This window comes from Diplotaxodon limnothrissa, linkage group LG1 (assembly GCF_057381915.1).
Source record: "Diplotaxodon limnothrissa isolate DT_005_m linkage group LG1, D_limnothrissa_male_GT1.1, whole genome shotgun sequence".
Lineage (NCBI taxonomy): Eukaryota > Metazoa > Chordata > Actinopteri > Cichliformes > Cichlidae > Diplotaxodon > Diplotaxodon limnothrissa.
This window is the reverse complement of record NC_140596.1, coordinates 25794045-25812687: the sequence shown is the minus strand read 5'-3', so window position 1 is coordinate 25812687 and position 18643 is coordinate 25794045. Positions and strand designations below refer to the sequence as shown.

Sequence of the window (18643 nt, the reverse complement as noted above, 5' to 3'; positions counted from 1 at the left end):
GTGTAACATCAGTGTTGTTTGTCTGCGCACAGATTTAAATGGCAACAACTCAACCATGACACACATTTGGTCTATCAGTAAAAATGTTAGTATTCTTGGGAGGGATATTGTATGTTGTAATATACCATAAATATGACAGAAGATACCCAACGGCACTAGACTTTGACTTTTTCCTAGTTTGTATGAGCCTGTGGATTGCAGCTAATTTGCTGTTTATAATATTAATTGAATAATACTAGTTACCTGGTGGTTCATTTGTAAGTCAGTATTGTCAGGGCAAACTGAAAACATGAATTTATCAGTCTAGAACGTGAAGGTGTCAGTAAATCGTATAACTTTGGGTTTATATGTTTGCTTGACTGATGGATCCCCGTAGTTGATTGTCGTGTACTTCGGTCTCTGCTTTGCATCCTCTCTCTTGTGTTGAGGTAAAGTTACAGCAGAGACCTGACTGTCTTCAAACGTTTCCTTACTGGCAGCATCTTCTAAAAGTCGAACGCTCTGCATCGTACTTGTGCCTTTACTGTCCACTGGTTTTGCTGCTTTTGTTTCCTCTTCGACCTCCCCGTCTCTTTCTTGTGATTCACCCTCTGCTGCTGTTCCTCTTCTGTGTGTAGGGAGGCTGATGCCATTACGCAGGCTTGGGTTAGTGTCTTGAAAGTTCTCCAGCGTCTTTAGTGCAGTGCTAAGAGCAGCCAAAGACGTATCAGATTGCGTTGGTGGAAGTGGATCGATAGGATTTATGATTTGTGGGGGCAGAGCTAATTGAGAGGAGGGATTATTCTGATCGGGACCTTGTTGATAACCAAAACTGTAAACACGTGGGATGACATACCTGGGCAACCTGCTTTGAACTGCCATAGGTCTTCGGGGATTTGCTTCTATGTTGTGATTGGTGTCGATGTGTGCGTGTGTAGAAAATTCCTTCATACTGGGTTTTGCATTGCCTTTGGTTATAGCAATGGAGGATTCACCTGCAGCTGATTCACTGAGAGACTGTTGCACATCTCCACCAGGACTAGCTGTTGTTATCCTCGCTGTCTTGTCCTGTTTTGGGCATTCTGAACTATTTGGACTGATTTCCTGCTCTAACTGCTCGAAAGAGGAATCTACACACATGGACCACACAGGAGAGCAGGTCCTGATTGTCACCACATGCCACTTGAGTGGAAACTCTACCTGAGGCAAGAGCCTGTAAGGTTCTGGGAACGACCACTCTGTCACAGAAGCTGAACAGAGCAGCTCTACATGTGCATATTTTAGTCTGTTGTTGCTACAATGTTCTTCATCATCACATTCTTCCCGTTGGACGCTGAAATCATAAGCTTGAGCCTTCACATGTTTTAATGAGCAGCAAACCTCATCATCTAAGCTCTTCTCTCCCATTTGCTCTGCCGTCAAATCTTTTCTGTCACCCGAGTGTGAGTGTGCCCGATCTTTCCTGTCATCCTGCACATTTCTAATTTCATCTTCTTTCGGCTCCGGCCCGAGAAGAATTTGATTCTCTGTGTTTGGTTTGTGGACACTTTGGACGCCCTCCTGTTCTCTTTCAAGAGAAGCTACCTTGTCTTTTACATTAACTGCCACTTTGACTCCTTGAGAACTCCTTTCATGAGAAATCTTTAAATCACTTCCCTGACACACAGTGGCCATGGTCTCGAACTTCTCCATAATGGAAGATAAGAGGATCCCTCTTCCAATGAGTCTTGGTTTGACCGGCTGTTTATTCAGCACTTTCTGCTCTTTTTGCTCAGCCATGGCAAACTTGGCCACCATATCCTTCACGCCGCCTTCTTTCTTCCGTTGTCTTTTGGCTCGTTCCCTCTTCTGCGTGCCATCCTCGCTGTCTCGGTTCATGTTACCCAGCAATCCTCTACTGCAGGGGAGAGTTCCCACCTCCCTCTGATGGGTGATGGGAGGTTTGGGTGTGGATCTTATGAATTTGGACTGGAGCAGCTGGAATGTGGTAAGGCGTCGGGGTATTAAGTCTCCTGCTGTATGATTTCCTTTGTTTCTTTGCGTCTCCACCCAGCGCTTTTCCGAGAGGTTTGAACTTGTCTCAGCAGTTTTCCCTCTGGTTATTTTTTCCGGTTCAGGCAGGTGAACAATTTCACAGTTTCTCTGAATTTGAGCCATTTTCACTGAAGACTCATTTCTTGGTTCAGAACGATGTTTGTTTCTTGCGTTTCTTTGTGATATATTATCTACATCTGGCTTTTCCGAGTTTCTATTTCTGGTGATCCACTTGGGCAGATCCTGTGTCAGGTATTGCAGGAGACTCTCGAGAATCCCACGGAGCACCGGACGGCATTTTGGATCTCTAATCAACTTCTTCAACATACTGGCATCCGGGATGTTAGCAGTTTTCTGAGAGTTTTGTCTACAGAGAATAGAGGACATGTAAAACCACCACTATTGTTTAAGCGCAGTCGTTACAGCAGAGAAGGGGGGACATTAGAGTTAGCTTTAAGGGAGTAATCGCCAGAATAAGTGCTTTAGAACTGCATGTCTTTGATTTCATGTTTTATTTCACCAGCAAGCAAAAGAAACCAACAACAAAAAAACAATACTTTTGCTGTAAATGGGAGTTCCAGCAGTCATTTTAACCCCGTAGCAAAATGTCCAGACTGGTAGCAAAGCAGCATGAATTAGATAATTAGTTCAGGAAACTGTGAGGGCGATTTGTGTAACAAGAAGGAAGTCTGATAGAATTATGAAGCTGTGCATCAAATTAAGGCGACAAAGAGAGCTGGGCACTTTACGTGTGATATAACTACACTTTAATTGTCACGTCATTTTAATATTAACTGTGTAGAGGTGCTTTGACAATGTGCTGCTGACAAGAGCATCAATAATAATCACGGTATTAGAACACAAAATTAATATTCTATGACTTAAAAACGTTAAAATCATCCCAACCACATCTCACATGCGCTAAAAATACATTTAATCTGGACTAAAAAGTACATAGTTCATGTTAAAGCAGGTTATAAAATAACCTTTTTTCCCCCACTGCTCTGTCATTTCAGTATAATTGAGGCATGTCATTAGTCGTTAGTATGTGAGGTACTAGAGTGCTGTGAAAAGAATATTTGCTCCCTTGTGACCTCCTGGATGACTCGTTGATGCGCTCTTGGAGTAATTTTGGTAGGCCGGCCATTTCTGGGAAGGTTCGCCACTGTTCCAAGTTTTTTCCATTTGCGGATAATGGCTCAAAGCTTGTTTCGTTGGGATCCTAAAGCTTTAAGCTTTGTAACCCTTTCCAGACTGATAGAAGTCTCTCAGCTGTTTCTTTAGTGTTGCTTTCTGAGATCTTTTAGCCTACTTCACTTTCTCGGACAGGTTCTATTTAAGTCATTTTTTAACAGGTCTGCCAGTAATCATGCCTGTGGTTAATTATGATTCAACAAGGGGCCCAAATACTTTTTCACACAGGGGAAGCGTCAAATACTTTTCCATGGCACTTAAGGTGTTGCATTACCATCAACTGAATATTAGACTGACAGATAACAGACAATCCCACACAAAGCATTCCTCTCAGCTTTGTACGCTGGATAGTGTGACCCATAATAAAAGGTTATTCATGACAGATCTGCAACTAGATCTGTACATACTGATCCAAGGAAAACCAAGGATAGCACGACAAAAGTAGTAAGGAGGAAGCAGGCTACAACTTAAAACTACTAGAGTGATGTGCAGAGTCGCTGCTAGCCAGCAGAGTTCAGGCCAGTGAATATCAGGATTACTTGTCTATGCATTTCTCTGCAGATGATGCCTTGAACAGCGCCTCTCCCAGCTCCTCCAGGCGTTCTCTTTTGTCCACATCCTGGTGCAGACCTGGGGGAACCTGGCTCAGGCCGTGCAGGAGGCCATAAAGACATCCCGCAATCAGGCCCGTGGCTTCACTCTCACCTATAATTAAGTTACAAAGAGTATGAGTTACACTAAATATCACTTTCATAGCTCTGTGAAGGACCTCAGAGCTGTAGCTCACACCTCCGTGGAACATGGCTCGTTTGCACAGCTCAGCCCAGTCACTTCCTGCGGCCAGAAGAGCGTCATAGGCAATCATGGGGGCATCGTGGCCTCTCCGGCCTGCGCGGCCCTCTGAACTCCAACGCTTGTACATCTGTACTGACAGAAAAACAGAGTTAACGGGCATGCAACATGCCTGTTAGGAACTATCATCTATTGGCATGAAATTCTGAAAGAAAAGCCTTACTTTGTCTGTTTCCTCAGCATCATAGCGATCAGGGAACAAAGCTTTGTTGTGTCCCTCCTTATCAATCTCTCGCTCTTCAAGGTAAAACTGCCACTTGGCCTCAAAGTAGAACCAGTTTTCCTGATACTCTGCATTAGAATACACATTCACACATCAACTTTCACAGACATTTGTGCACATATTAAATGCTTTTTCTTTCATACCACAGACAGGCCCGGCCTAACCTGCCATGTGCCGTATGGTTTTCCTGCAGTACTCCGCAGCTCGTGTGATGACCTTCAAGAGCTCACGACCCCATGTCACAAGAGGTTTTCCCTGGATGGCGTAGGATGCAAATAGTGCCGTTGTCAGGGAACCTAGAAAGCCTGAAGCCACAAATGAGATCACAAGACACTTCGCCTGATCAGTCTGCTGATAGCTCAGGCTCACCAGTTACATCCATAATAAATTTGTGTTCTTGCTGCTAAAATAGAAATACTACGCAGTCAAACAGCAGCTTAATTATCTGCCTGTGACAGATTTCTTAGGATTAGAAGCTGTTAACATCGTCACCTGTAGGGTGGTTGTGAGTCATTCTTCCAGCTTCAATGCTGACCTCCACCAAGCTATCTAATCTCTCTGGTTGCCAGTATCTCATGCCCACACACATGGCCTTGGAAGCTGCACCGAACCCAGACCCTGAACATGGAGACATGTATCCAGATACACGTTTCTGTACTGTATCAACCACTGTGGTCAGAAGTTTACGTACATAAGCTCATCATGGGTATGAATGTCATGGTACTTTGAGGCTTTTAATTTCTTTGAACTGTTCTTTGTCCAAGGTCAAATGATTGTACAGCATGTTTACTAACTTTAAAAAAAAAACTGGGTGCACAAGTTTGGACAAAAACCAAAATAAATTCAATCTACACAGGGTCAAATATATATAAATACACCCCCACTAATATTTTGTTAAGTGTCCCTTAGCGAGTTGCATCTCAACAAGTTTTTGGCAGCCGTCAACAAACTTCTGGCATATTTGTGTCTGAATATTTGACCACTCTTATTGGCAGAATTCATTTAACTGTGCAAGATGTTGATTTTAGGTGAAGTTGAAGAATTTGGAGGTAGTTCTCCTTCGTTCATCCACTTTGTGCAATGTACTATTATTCCTGGGAGGAACAGCTCCAGAGCATGATGCTACCACCACCATGCCTGACAGTTGGTACAGTGTTCTTACATTTGTCCTTGTCATTGTGGTCAAATAAAATTTTTCTCCAGAAGAGATTTAGCTTGTCTATGTGGACAGCTGCATATTTTAGTCCAGCTTAAAGGTGTTGGTTTTGGAGAAGGCACTTCTTTCTTGGTCTGCACCCTTTCGATCACAGGCGATGTAAAACTGGCTTCGCTGTGGATGACGAAGCTGGTGTTCCAGCAGTTTTCTGTATCTGCTAGGCTCGAGCCTTGGTGGTTCCTTGTATTTACATACAGTTGCTTGAACTGATGATCCTGGATTCTGCAGTTTGTTTTAGAAATATCTCCAAGAGACCTTTTCAGCTTGTATAAATCTTCAGTTCCCCCCTTTAATATCTTCACTGAGTTCCTTGGAGTTCCCCATTGTTTTGAGTATTGGTCAATCCAGTGAGTCCTGTCAAATAAATCCTTTTTATTCTCACAAAGAGAAACTACCTGTTACAGTCAACCATGATCACTAGCAAGAAGTTAATAGACCTTGTCAAGTTTAAAGACATAAGTGAGCCTGTATGTATACTTTTGACCCTGTGTGAATTACAGAAAATAAATTCAAACTTACAATCATTCCAACCTGGAACATTAGAACAAGAAATTATTACAAATCCATGATGACTGCATGTGAACCGTATGTGATCATGAACTCTAAAATACAATTTACATATATATATATTTAAAATCTCCAGTGACCTTTTTCATTGAAAGGTGTGTGCCAGGCAAGCAGAAAGTTGTAAGGTTTGAGATGAGCACAGTTCTCCACTGTGGCGGGATCAGGGACTCGGCCCTGGAGAGACACCACGGCTTCAACGTAGAGACGCACCAGCTCTCTGTACAGGTCCTCCAGACACCAGTAATCTGGAAACACACACACACACACACACACAAACCCCCGAGTCAAAGTCATTCATGCCTGGCGTGGAAGATGAGCTGAGTGGTGCTTTGATGAGCTAAATTTAGCCTCAGCCTGCCACACTGCTGATTAGCAGCGGCGTGCATGGAGTCACTTCCACACACTATGAGGTCAACTGGGAGCCACAAGCAGAGCCCGCAGACAGTGTGCTAGAATCTGTGGACTGTACATGTGTGTGTGTGGATTAGAGAGTGTCCGTGTGGACAGAGAAGAACCACCTTTTAGTCAGTGATTCATAACTTGTGATGAAGGACTCAGACCTTCACTCATAAAGAAGTCTGTCCACTCCAATGCATGTGTGGAAAGAAGGTGCTGGGAAAATATGAACTATTTTCTTTCAGATTTAATTTTTACTCACTGCTTTAAAGAAGACTGTGTAATGTAATTACTTTAATGAGTAATAATTGCTGTAACATTTGCTTTTACTTTGTCCCTGTAAGTCCAGTGACAGGGCAAACATTGAGAAGCGCAGCATACATTACACTCCATGTGCTGTTATCTGGCTGCTGTGTGTATGTGTGCATAAGTGCATATGTGCAGGCATGTTGGATTGTTGCTAAATAGAGCTTGCTAATCTCAAAATATGTCATCACCATTCTTTCTCAGGACCACTGTCACTGGCTTTGAGCCACATCTGCAGGCACACATGATACCAGCAGATTACAGAGGAGTCAGGCCTGCTATTGTTCCCGACAGCGGAGCAGAGGACAGGCTTTTCCAAAGTAGTCTATTTTGGACTCTTCTGTCCTGGAAACTTGTGGCAGAGATGGATCAGGGTATGTGAGGTTTTGTCACTCAGTTTTGATTTGCCAAAACGTGATTAGCAGCTTCCTTTGCCCGTATAGAAGCAGCTATTCTGGTCCCTCTGAGCACAGAGAGATTAGAGCCAGTCTGAACAGGCCAGATGCTACGTGTCTATTTTTGCATCAAATCAGGGTTGCGTCCGTGAACACAAAAAGACGGACCATTATTGGTTTTCTGTGAAGTTGGGTGTAAAATATGTGTTTTTATCTTGATCAGAATCACAATCATAAATCCTAATTGTCATTAATCCCAAACGTACCTGTTACAAGTGCTTCTGCTGTGGTCATGTGCATCAGCGCAGCATCACTTAGGGGCCAGTTATCAGGATCCAGTTTTAGGGCCGCCAGTCCCCCCAGAGAGGCCAGTTCCTCTTGGATTATCTTTCCCGAGGTGCACCTTTCCCAACGGCCCTTTCTGTAGCCCAAGGCATCTCCTGCAGCACTTAAAACCATGGCTGCCTTGAATTTCTCCATGCTGCTTTTTGATCTGGGTCCTTTTAGGTGTACTTTACTACCTCAAAAAACAAGAAACAGATCAAACTTTCTTCCCCCAAAACATCCTAAAGAAGTTCAAAAAGCTTCTCCAGCTCTCGAGGTTTTTGTCAAAACTCCCATTTTCCTTTGTTCGTGACACATCAGAGCTCTACTGCCTTCCCCATCCTCGCAGCTCTCTTGTAGTTTCTCATTAGTTTCTAGCAGACAAACTCTTAAGGGCGGGCAAACACGAAAGCATCGTGTTATCAGCCTCAGCTTCATTGAGCTGGGCGGTGGTGAGTGATCAGGTGTCTCCTAAAAAGGCAATCCCCCCGGTACCAAAGCCGAAAAGCTGGGTGGCTTGGTGTGCAATGGTAACAGGGGCCGGACACACTGGAGAAGATGCTAATGTGCTGTGGGCTCGAGTGCAAGCTTGTCAGCTGGTGCTGGACCTTGTTGAGAATCCTCCTGTCCCATGAGAGAGGAGTAAGAGGGGAGCATCAGTGACCCCCTGATACCATATAAGCTCAAGAGCTCAACACTTTAATCCCTCCTTCAGTGTTTTAAGCATCTTTATTCATCACCTCCTCTGACATCAGCAGCTGATCTATGCTTCAGTTATGTGCACTGGTAGAGACCTGTTCTCAGTTTCTTTAATCCCTACTTGGTTGACTGCAAATTACACAAATGTGCCACACCCAACCCTTATTTACATTCATCAGCTGCCCTTATTATTATACTCAGAGTAACACTAGACAAAGCATTACCAGAAGAACAATGATCATGATGATATACAGCAGGAATGCAAGTTGATAAGAGGCAACTGTTAACAAGTAGCCATTTTACATACACTCAAACATGATGGGCAACTCGTCCTCAGCAGGAGGATGTTTTCTCCCCTCCCATTTCCTGCTGATTTTTTTAAAAACATCTCTGAAATCACTGTGCTGGGTTTGTGTTAAGTGCAACTGGACATAAACAACTTTTATATAACACAAATGGTTATTATTATTATTATTATTATTATTATAAATTGGTATGTGTTGTTCAATATGAGCTGAAAGAACTTTTTAAAAAAAAAGTAAACCAAAGAGGCATGGGATCATTTCACAGTGGGGTCATCGGATAGTTTGTCCAGCAGAGGGCACTCCGACTCCTCTCCAGCACATTACCAATGACATCATTTTCCCTTTTTCAATAAAACTTCAATGTTCATAGTTCTCAAGCATTTTGCCCATCACCATCTAGCTGTTTGAAAACTCTGAGGGGTAAATATACAAAGGTCACTGGATCAAGGCAACTGTAGTTAATTAAAACTAAACTAAAATCAAAAACTACAAATAGTTGTGAAAAAACCCACCTTTTACAAGATTGTTAAAAACAACATGCTTTATTGACAACATTTATCAAGAAAACAATGTTCGGTATGCTTTTGCAGCAGAAACATTACTCTGTAAATACCTGTTTTCTTGCCAGCAAAAATAACACTGTCTTAAAGACCATGACCACGTGCGACTAGAAACAGCCGATCGCACATTCGACAACTAAAAATGCACTGAATGTAACAGAACACTAAATACTGGAAGTTGTTTTGTCACTCCTGAACCACAGGTGTTAGATAACAGCCACCCTGGCTGACGGTGGCGATGCTGACAGGACGGAAACTTTGTTATTAAAGCAAGATGTCTAACTTAATTACAACGGCAAACACTGTGACGCAATAATCAGTCTGGAAGTGAACCCACAATCCAGTCCCGATTTACCTTGAACTTAAAAAAAAAGAAAGAAAGAAAATGATACATTCACACACATACCACCACAGTTTATGAGTGACTGTGTTTACATAAATATGAGCATTTCCAACCAGGTTGTCAAGTTATTTCCCCCTGTAGGTAGCTGCAGATGCAAGAGAATTACTATCTTTATTTCAGCACATGGTTTAACTGAAGTGACAACACATGACAGAACCAGAACTGACAAATACAGGAAGCCGCACAGCTCACCCTGACTGAGGAGAGGGTGACGGGGACCTGAGCTCTGGTACCTTCTGCCTAGGGGTGCAACGATATTCGTATCGATATTGAACCGTTCGATACAGTGCTTTCGGTTCGGTACGCATATGTATCGAACAATACAAAATTTGTAATTTATTTTATCAACTTTCCTTCTGACGATGCTGTCTGTGTTGAGCGCTCAGTGAATCTGCGTTCGACTACTCCGCCTAGGGTCGACAGTGCAGCCTAGGCGGAGTAGTCAAACGCAGATTCACTCGTTAACGTGTTGGCCGTCTAGCCCCATGCACGGGGCGATTGGCGGTAGCTCGTTAACGGAGATTTGCCGTGTTGTGGCGTTAACGTCATTTCAACGAGATTAACCTGAAAGCACTAGTGGGAACACAACGAATATGACTGCACATTTACGCCGACATCATCCTAGTGCAAAGACAAGTGGAAGCAGAAAAAAAACAAGCAAGCATGCTACTAACTTTAGCCGAGTCATTTAGACAGCTGTTTAATATGCTGCTGAGAATATAGCCCAGAAGAAGCGGATAGTATAGCTTTTATTTTGGAAAGAGACATTTCTCTGTAATAAACTCTCTTTTCCAAAGATGAGTGATTCCTCAATCAGATACAGGGGTCGCAATATCGCTAGCGATTTTTTCAGTCGGGCTACCAAAATCTATCTCTTCCCTGCCCGTCAGGCTATTGTAGGAAGGAAAAATATATGTCAATGCTTTTGCATTCTTTCGGAAATGTAGCTGGGTAATTATGTCATTGGCATCGGTGAGCCACTGTCAATATGTGACATATTGAAATCGCGTTTGAATTTGCGCTTGTTTTTTTGCTTTCACTTTGCAATCGCGGGAACTGTGTATAGAGAGCGACAGCACTGATCTGTGAGTGATGATAATTTGTGCACCAATTCCTCTGACATCGTCTTATTAATCGTTAGCTTACTATGCAAACATGACAAGTGAAATCTCCCGCAGCTTAAACATGTGAGAGGTTGATCGCGCAGAGAATCGCTGAGCTTATGTGAGTGCGTGTGTAAAAGCAGCAGGATTTATATTTGACTACGATGACCTGGATGACTGAGAACCTTCACAGACAGATATATATTTTAGTTCTGCTGAGCCAAATAAGACAGGTCAGGGTGAAGAAGTGACAGCCAAAGAAAAGCTTACCACAAAACGGAGAAGTTATGACAAATCAGACTATAAGGCAAAAAGAAAGTGCAGCTTTATGGTTTCATGGACAAAAGAATTTCTGTGGCTGCAATATGACGAGCTAAATAACCAGGGCTGCACATAAGTGGTCCGCAGGTGCGCATTCGCTGTCAAAATAAAAAACACGCACAAGGGTTAGGGTTAAATTTAAAAACTGTACTTTTGAGTTAAAATATATATTTATAATTTTAATAAATGACAAATTAAAAATGCATGAACATTTTTTTGTATCGAAAAAATATCGAACCGTGACACCAAAGTATCGAACCGAACCGAACCGTGAATTTTGTGTATTGTTGCACCCCTACTTCTGCCATACTCTGGGATGTAGAGTGTTTTAGGTACACTTAAAGAGAAACAGTTAATCCTATTAATAATGATAATAATAATAATAATAAGCATTGCTGCACTGATCTCTTAAGTGTTAAAAGGCTCAAGTCTTCATTAAACTACAGAAAAGTGAGAAATGCTATAGCCCACTGCCACCACTAGATGGCAGCCTGAGCAGTGTTCATGTTGTCCTATGTAATAAATTCAACCAAATCTATAAAAAGCAATCTTCAGCCGTGTAAACAATCAGTTAAAATACTCCTTGCTGCGATGCACAACTTCATTATAAAAACGTTAGCACGTGAGAGAAACCTACTGCCACGAAACGCGAATAACTCCGATGCTCCACACAGTGCCGTCTGATTAAATAAAAACGTATAATCCTACAACAGAAAAAGTGTACTTCAGTGCAGTTTGTAGAGGTGACAAGTCATCCTCACCGGGATGACAGGAAAGAGTCAGGGCGCCCCTCAGCTTCTCTCTGTGTTCGTACTTTTAATCGCTGCTAAAGTCAAGACATAAAACCAACAAGTGTAATGCTGCAGCATCCCAAATGCTGCTTTTGCACCAACAACAAAAAAAAGTGCCACGACCTGTTTTTGCTCTTCTAAAGCTCCTTTAGAAGAGCTTCAGGCCTGAGCGAGCCACAGAAGTCACAACAAAAATCTACCGGCGTCAGTCTGAATACGAGCACATTAACTGACTGCTGCACTTCTCTCTGCAATCACCTGCGAGCTCCTCAGCTCACTTGAGAATGCCCCAAACAGCAGTAACATGTTTATCTCATCAACTTCATTTCCTTTTACGATGCTTTTTTTTTTTGGTAATTCCTAATTCAGAACACAGACGTCCCTCTCTGAGCCTCTGCAGGAGGTAGAGCTATCAGGAGCAGCACAGAAAGCCTGCAGTTAGTGACAGAGACAGACGTTCAGTGGGGTTTGTGTGATGAAATGAAAGTGACACCACTGTAACAGATCGATAAAGCCTTTGTGATTCTGCTGGTGCTCAACAAACGTGCTTCTCTACCTAGATCTCTGAACACAAGATGTGGAGTTTAAGGTGAATTATTCCAGCTTTTTACATATCAACAAAACCAAAGATATGTGGGATGGTATTGTAAATAAGGCAATATGCACAGACACACACACAAACACACTCAAGCTCACTTCCTCTGTCTGCTCTCACTGTAACTTGGAGAGCAACACATTCGCAACATCCGTGAAAATAACCTTAATAGCACCACCCCCACTCACACACACACACATCATGGCACCACTCCACACTAGCTCACAAAACATGCAGAGTTTAACTTCCAACCGACTCTCTGGCTGTCACTGTACCGAGGCTGCTGGTTAGTGAGTCCACAGGTGTGGTTTTACACCTGTCGGTGAGAAGTTTGAGCATTTACATCCTCTTCACATTGCTGTTTGTGTCAGCAAACAACAACTAAAAAAAGAAAAAAAGTTCTCTTTCTGGCTGATTCCCGTCCTGCTTTCCATTTTAAAAGTTCGGGTCTCTCCCTTTCAGAGGCATCGTATGCAGTTGGAAGAACAATCCTAATGGAAAAAGCTGCAGTCAGGCTTAATTAGAAGTAGTCTCATTTTTGGCTCGTTTGTATCAAAAACCTCATTCAGGAAAAGAAAACAGGAAGAAATGCGAAACTCAATCCGCTGCATGAAGCCGGGACAAACATTATGTCACGTTGCGTTTGGTCCCCATCACAATCGGCCGAGCAAATTCCACAAAGTCGTCGATCAGGACGGGCCAGGCCCCTGAGGAGAGCGAGCAGAAGAGGAATACGTTAGAGGGAATATAAATAAACAAGATTTAAGTAGTGAAATCACGATTCAAGACATCAGAGATAAGAAAGTTAGATAAAAGGGTGGCCTTAAAGGAAGTGACTCTGCTGTAGATGGTTTTTAACGGCCTGCCAATTCTTTTGCCCGCTACTTGTCAACTTTCCTTCATTTTTTTTTTAGATTCACAACACACGCTATTGAGATATACCCAGTTCTTGCTAAGAGCTGTTTAGCTGCTGAAAAAATACAATTTTATACCTGTCAAACTGACTTATTGTTGGCCTTTATCATAGATTTAGCTTAAGAAATGTGAACTACTAGAAAATCTGGCTCATTTAAAGCAAAAGAAAGCAATTATTGGTGGCTCAAAGCATTTGCACAGTACTTCAAGTCACTTGTGCGCTGGCGTAGGGGCAGACAAAGAGACAACACCCTGAATTATTCGTATTTAATGTTACAACTGATGAGCTTTCAATGTGTTCACCGATCATCTTCATCCAGACTCGTTAGCTCACCTTCCTCATCATAGTTTGACATGTCGTCTGCAATCATATTGCCAAAGTCCAGGAGGAGGTTCCATGTGTCCCTGGGAATCGATCGTTTGTGATGCTCCTGAATGCAGCACAGCAACAGGAAACGTTTGGAGTTTCATTGTGATCATAAAAAAAAACTAAAAAAAACCCACCTTTTTTTTTTAAATTACAAAGGCAACAAACAAACAGCCTCAATTAAAGGTGACATAACTCTAAACTGTCAAAAATCAATGTGGGGGATTGGATTATTTCTTTTATATAGGTCAACAAGATGGACAAAGCATGCTTGAAATGCCAGGGAAATCGATTCATGCATGTCAGATACCCAAATGTCCCACTGATCCAAAAATGAAAAGAACGGGGAGACAACAGAACATCCCACACTCACCAGCAGGAAGCGGTTCCACAGATCCAGGAACTTGAACCGACCTGTGAGAACTAGATTCCAGTAAGCCACGGCCATCTCCAGGTCTAGAAAGCAGAAAATCTGTTTAAGGGTGGATGCTTCATGTTTTTGATTAAAAACAGTGTTTTCCCTACACACTGTCATTCTTACCTAACCCCTTCTGGCCTGGGTTCTTGGCAAAACTGAAGGTAAACTGGTAGAAGTCTTTGAACTTTCCTGAGTCTTTCAGCTCCTGCTCTAGTCTGGGAAGAATGGCCTTAAGCTTTTCAGGGCTGTCGCACCTGTAGGACATGATGATGATGTAAAGTCTGAAATATGAAACCTTAAATACTCGTATGACTCGTCTTACAGAGACAAACGGCACAGTACATACACTCATATGTCAGAAATGCAGTACAGTTAATCACAAAATAGATTTCAAAGCCAGTTACTGCTCACCCTAGCTCAGCCATGCCATCCAGGAACTCCTTCCTGCTGAACTCGCACTGCGTGGCTGCTCTGAACTTCCACGCCACCACCAGTATACTCATGCTCGCCGGATCTAGAATCAGGTCATCGCAGAATTGCTGGATCCCGTCGATGCCTATCTTGTTCTCATCCTGGGGATCTACAACAAAAGCCGAAAATAATGAGCGCGACGGGATGAGCGGATCGCTCCGATTTCAATCCCTGACACCTGCCTTTGTATCTGTTGTAGAGCTGCTCCAGCTTCTTGCGGTCCACTGAGGTTTTCATGGATTCTTTGTAGTAGAGGTCTGGGTTCTGGAAGTAGTTGTCTGTGGCGACTTCTAGTTTCCAGTCATTCTGTGCCAGGCAGTACACAGCTGTCCTTTCGCCTGCCTGCGTGAAGGACATAAACTGCCGAACTTTGTCCTTCTGTGATGACTTCAGCTTGTGCTGGAAAGTAAGGAGGGATGCAGGTGAATGCAGGGGCCAAAATATAAATGAAATAGGAAAGAGTATCAAATGTGATAAGGTAAGATAGACACGGGTAGGGATGGGTATCGAAACCCGGTTCTTGTTGAGAACCGGTTCCCACTGTTTCAATTCCTTGGAATTGTTTGCAATTTTTGCAAACAATTCCCTTATCGATTCCAGTCGCCCCGAATGACGTCACCACGTTGCAGAGCGTTGCTTACCTGGCAGGAAACACGGTGCCTAAGCGGCTCAAATGCTCAAAAGTTTGGTTATACTTTATGAGAACGGATGACAACAGGACAACTTGCAATACTTGCAAAGTAGAGATTTCATTTAAGGGAGGAAACACTGCGAACATGCAAAAGCATTTGCTCACAAAACACGCGATAACCTTAAATGAATGTTGTGTTTTTAATTCCGCTCCGGACTCGTGAATCTCAACCCAGCAGCAGCGGTAACGTTTGCACGTCCTCTCCCGTTAATGCGGCAGGTAAACTAACAGTGCATATTATGTTAGCGCGATCTGCCTTATTACAAAACCTGCTATTACTGTGCATTTAGGTGACCATGATGAGACAGAGTCTGGCTGGCTCAGATGCTGGCAGTTCTCGCTGCAGTCTACCGATAGCGTCTCCTTTCAGGCCAGGATAGACGAATGTCACCGAGCAGTGACTAAGTTTGTGGTCAAAGGCTTGAACCTATTTGCCACAGCAGATGCCCCCGATTTCACTTTGGTAAGTGAATGTGTTTAATTGTAGGCAGGGACATTACTGGATATTCTTGTGTAATTGCTACTGAATAATTTATGTTACACTTTGTTATTGCTATGGGAGAATATTTATTTTATTATTTTACATTTACAATTTTTTTTTCCTGGGAACCCTGTGACACCCCATTGAAGAGCCGTAGGCTGGACCTCTTAAGATCTCACTGTTGGGTTTGTAAGGCCATGTTACTCCTAAATTTCTATCTTGTTCAAAGACAAGATATAAAACAAAGTTCTAAGCTAATCGACCTTAGTGTTCTCCTTTTTTAAAAATAAGAATCGATAAGAGAATCGATAAAGAATCGAATCGTTAAACAGAATCGAAAATGAAATCAGAATCGTGAAAATCTTATCAATACCCATCCCTAGACACAGGCCCTTCTTTCAAGTAATTAAAATATTTCAAGCTGCATATAAATTCAAATAATGCTCATCAAACCAACATTACAAATTCTGGACCCCTCTAAGTCCTGGGGTAATGGAGGACAGGTCCCCCACTTCGCCAGCTTTGGTAATCCTGCCATGCATCATCAGACTGCACACCAACATTCAAACATACAGGATAAGTGCTATTAGAGTACGCTAGAGTGCAAAGACTTCCCTTCAAGTTGAGGCTTTCACTAGAAACTCCACAGAAAACTTGCTGTGCTGTCTCTCACTACTTTAAGCTTTGCATGTAATTAAAAAGTAAAAGGCTGGAAACCAGGTGTGCCACAGCGCTGATGTTAGCACTTGCAAATGCACGGCCACGAGGTTCGGTTAGTCCACGAATATGCTGTTTGATCATGTGGCCCGTCTTTGCAGACCTGACCCACGCGATGATCAAACAGCAAACGCACTATGGCAGGCCACAGCTCGTCGACCTGGTCCTTCTAGGCACGGGGGAGGGATCCTTCACGGGGTATCCTCACCTGGGTCAGCATCGCAGACGAGCTACCCCATAAAGGCAAAGGTACGTGGCGCAAGTGCATGCATCCCGTCTCAAAAACATCAACAACTGACCTCCCGTCTCCCCTCACATTCCTCACACACATCTCTGACGATGCGACACTTGGCCGCGGACACCCCGACCCCGCACACTGCGGTGACCCCTGAGCGTCAGAGACAGCTGTTACTGTCTGAGGAGCTCATAAACGGGGATAAACAACTCTAACGGTTTCTCATTTTTAATCTCACCTACCATTTTTATCACCCGCTGTTTTGGCCAACTTGAGATCCAATTTTCCCCCAGGCACGCATGCGCAAAAGAACTGGGCTACTGTACGGCAATTGGAGTCGTGGGTAATGTAGTTCAGCACCGCTGAAATTCAAGATACAATCCCCGCTTCGGTAAAATACTTGTTTTATTCTTAAATATTGTGCAACGTCTCTGACACCGCCTAAAAAGTCTCATTATTACTCCGCGTCTATTACTGCGATACTACACCGTGAGTATAACCCTTGTTGAGGGGGACGGGTCATAGAACTAGGCGTGGAGATAATTTAACGGTATTTTTTCTCGCTTCACCGAAATAATACGACTTTACACAACAGTGAAAATGTGTCATAACCGAAAAATAAAAGAAAAAACGGAGAAGCGCTACCATAACGTAAAAGCACTTGACGCAAGAGTCGAGTCGAAAACGCAAAACACCTGAGAACTACAACTCCCATATCAAATCTGATAAAGATGTTTCGGAAGTAATCTGAAGATGGATCTTTAATTTTTATCGACAGGAATATGTTCTGAAAGCAGAGGAGGGGTTGTTTAGTTTTAGTTGCGCCTGGTGTAAATGGGGAGGGGATCCGCTGTCGACACACACGACTGTCATTTCTTTGCTAATGTTAGCAAAGTTGAGATAGCGTTAACGGCTGTGTCACAAGTGTGTGTGTGGACTCAGCTGGCTGGAGCTGGTCTGACAGCTCCGGGCAATTTGGAAGCTAACTTAGCTTTACCTAACAGCTTATTCAACTTTAGCCACACTAGAACTAACTCAGCTGTTTTAGGGACTGGGCGTTTGTACCTACCTGGGGAAAAAAGTATTGTTACCCCTTCCTGTCTGCCTGCACCGACACTGCTACCGACGGCCCGGAGGTCGGAGTAAACATGAAGTTGGTGGCCAAGTAAAAACCGGTGAACGCCTGCACCGACGCTGTCTCCAGCTATGTGGCAGGAGAGGAGGGGTGGTGGTAGTGCGGCACAACAGCACGATTGTTTCCTTCTTCTTCTGCTGCTCCTTCAGTCGTGGAGTTGAGAGCCAGGACAGTACACACATTTCGCAGGTAGTGATTTCTTTACTCATCTGTTTCTGCTGATATACCCACTCATAGAAGTCGAGTAATCTGTGTTTGGGACAGTGAAGAAAATGGGTGATTTCACTGGCTGTCCGTGCTGTTTCCTCGGTATGTCATTCATACCTGGCGGTGTGTGTTATTAAGATAGCTAAATGTCCTCCCCGTTTTATTTTACATTGACACGTCTGTGCTCCATTTTTTATGTGTTTTTTATGCACATCCTGACAAGGTAAAACTTCAAGTTTTAGGTACGAGTCCAAAGTTTAGTGCAGATCACCTGTGGGAAGGAACATTTTCATTTTACTTGAGTATTTCTTTTTACATCACTACAACAACAAAGACTTTGTCATACAAAGCAATGTATTATATTTTTAAAAATCTACTCTATCGAAACCAAATAAAACATTAACCTTTAATGTTACTGTGTCAGTAATAATAATAGAATGGAGGCTGTTTATAATGGCATTGGTGTTTTATTTTTAACATACATAACCTGTTATATAGTCATTTAACATTGTTAGTTTTTCATGGTGTATACGCGGTCTTTTTTCATAGATCAAGCGTTTGTAAAGTGAAAGGAAATGTAGGGGAAATGTTTAAACTGCACTTCTGGTTTTGTTTACATTAAATTCTCTGAGGGTGACATGGCTTTTTTCAAGTTTGTAATGCCTTAAATCTGAGAACCTGTGTGTGCGCGTATGTGTGCTTGTCCATTTCAGCAGCTCAAGACGGAACAGTGGTATTACTGA

At 42.9% G+C, this 18643-nt stretch overlaps 2 protein-coding genes across 2 annotated transcripts; both read right to left on the bottom strand.

The window, feature by feature from the left end:
* Positions 1-303: 303 nt before the first annotated feature.
* On the bottom strand, positions 304-7642 carry adprhl1 (ADP-ribosylhydrolase like 1). Its single transcript, XM_085356023.1, has 8 exons — positions 7429-7642; positions 6146-6310; positions 4775-4900; positions 4447-4587; positions 4223-4350; positions 3997-4129; positions 3747-3912; positions 304-2380 (listed from the first exon to the last, which is right to left on the bottom strand). The coding sequence occupies exons 1-8, from the start codon at positions 7640-7642 to the stop codon at positions 304-306; spliced, it is 3150 nt and encodes a 1049-aa protein (XP_085212149.1).
* Positions 7643-11085: 3443 nt separating this feature from the next.
* dcun1d2b (DCN1, defective in cullin neddylation 1, domain containing 2b) lies at positions 11086-16697 on the bottom strand. Its single transcript, XM_085356011.1, has 7 exons — positions 16532-16697; positions 14617-14833; positions 14375-14543; positions 14087-14217; positions 13919-14001; positions 13513-13609; positions 11086-12970 (listed from the first exon to the last, which is right to left on the bottom strand). Exons 1-7 carry the CDS (start codon positions 16652-16654, stop codon positions 12891-12893), a joined length of 900 nt encoding a protein of 299 aa, XP_085212137.1. The 5' UTR covers positions 16655-16697; the 3' UTR covers positions 11086-12890.
* Positions 16698-18643: the final 1946 nt, after the last annotated feature.

Excerpts from the sequence above, each read along its gene's own strand:
- adprhl1 (XM_085356023.1), bottom strand. The coding sequence starts at position 7,642 with ATGGAGAAATTCAAGGCAGCCATGGTTTTAAGTGCTGCAGGAGATGCC. Across the intron at positions 4,901-6,145 it reads CACACCTTTCAATGAAAAAG|GGTCTGGGTTCGGTGCAGCT; the intron begins GTCACTGGAGAT and ends CTCCATGTTCAG. Across the intron at positions 2,381-3,746 it reads GCAGAGAAATGCATAGACAA|ACAAAACTCTCAGAAAACTG; the intron begins GTAATCCTGATA and ends TATTCTCTGTAG.
- dcun1d2b (XM_085356011.1), bottom strand. The coding sequence starts at position 16,654 with ATGTGTGTGAGGAATGTGAGGGGAGACGGGAGGTCAGTTGTTGATGTT. Across the intron at positions 14,544-14,616 it reads GCTCTACAACAGATACAAAG|ATCCCCAGGATGAGAACAAG; the intron begins GCAGGTGTCAGG and ends CTTTTGTTGTAG. Across the intron at positions 13,610-13,918 it reads TGTGGAACCGCTTCCTGCTG|GAGCATCACAAACGATCGAT; the intron begins GTGAGTGTGGGA and ends TGCTGCATTCAG.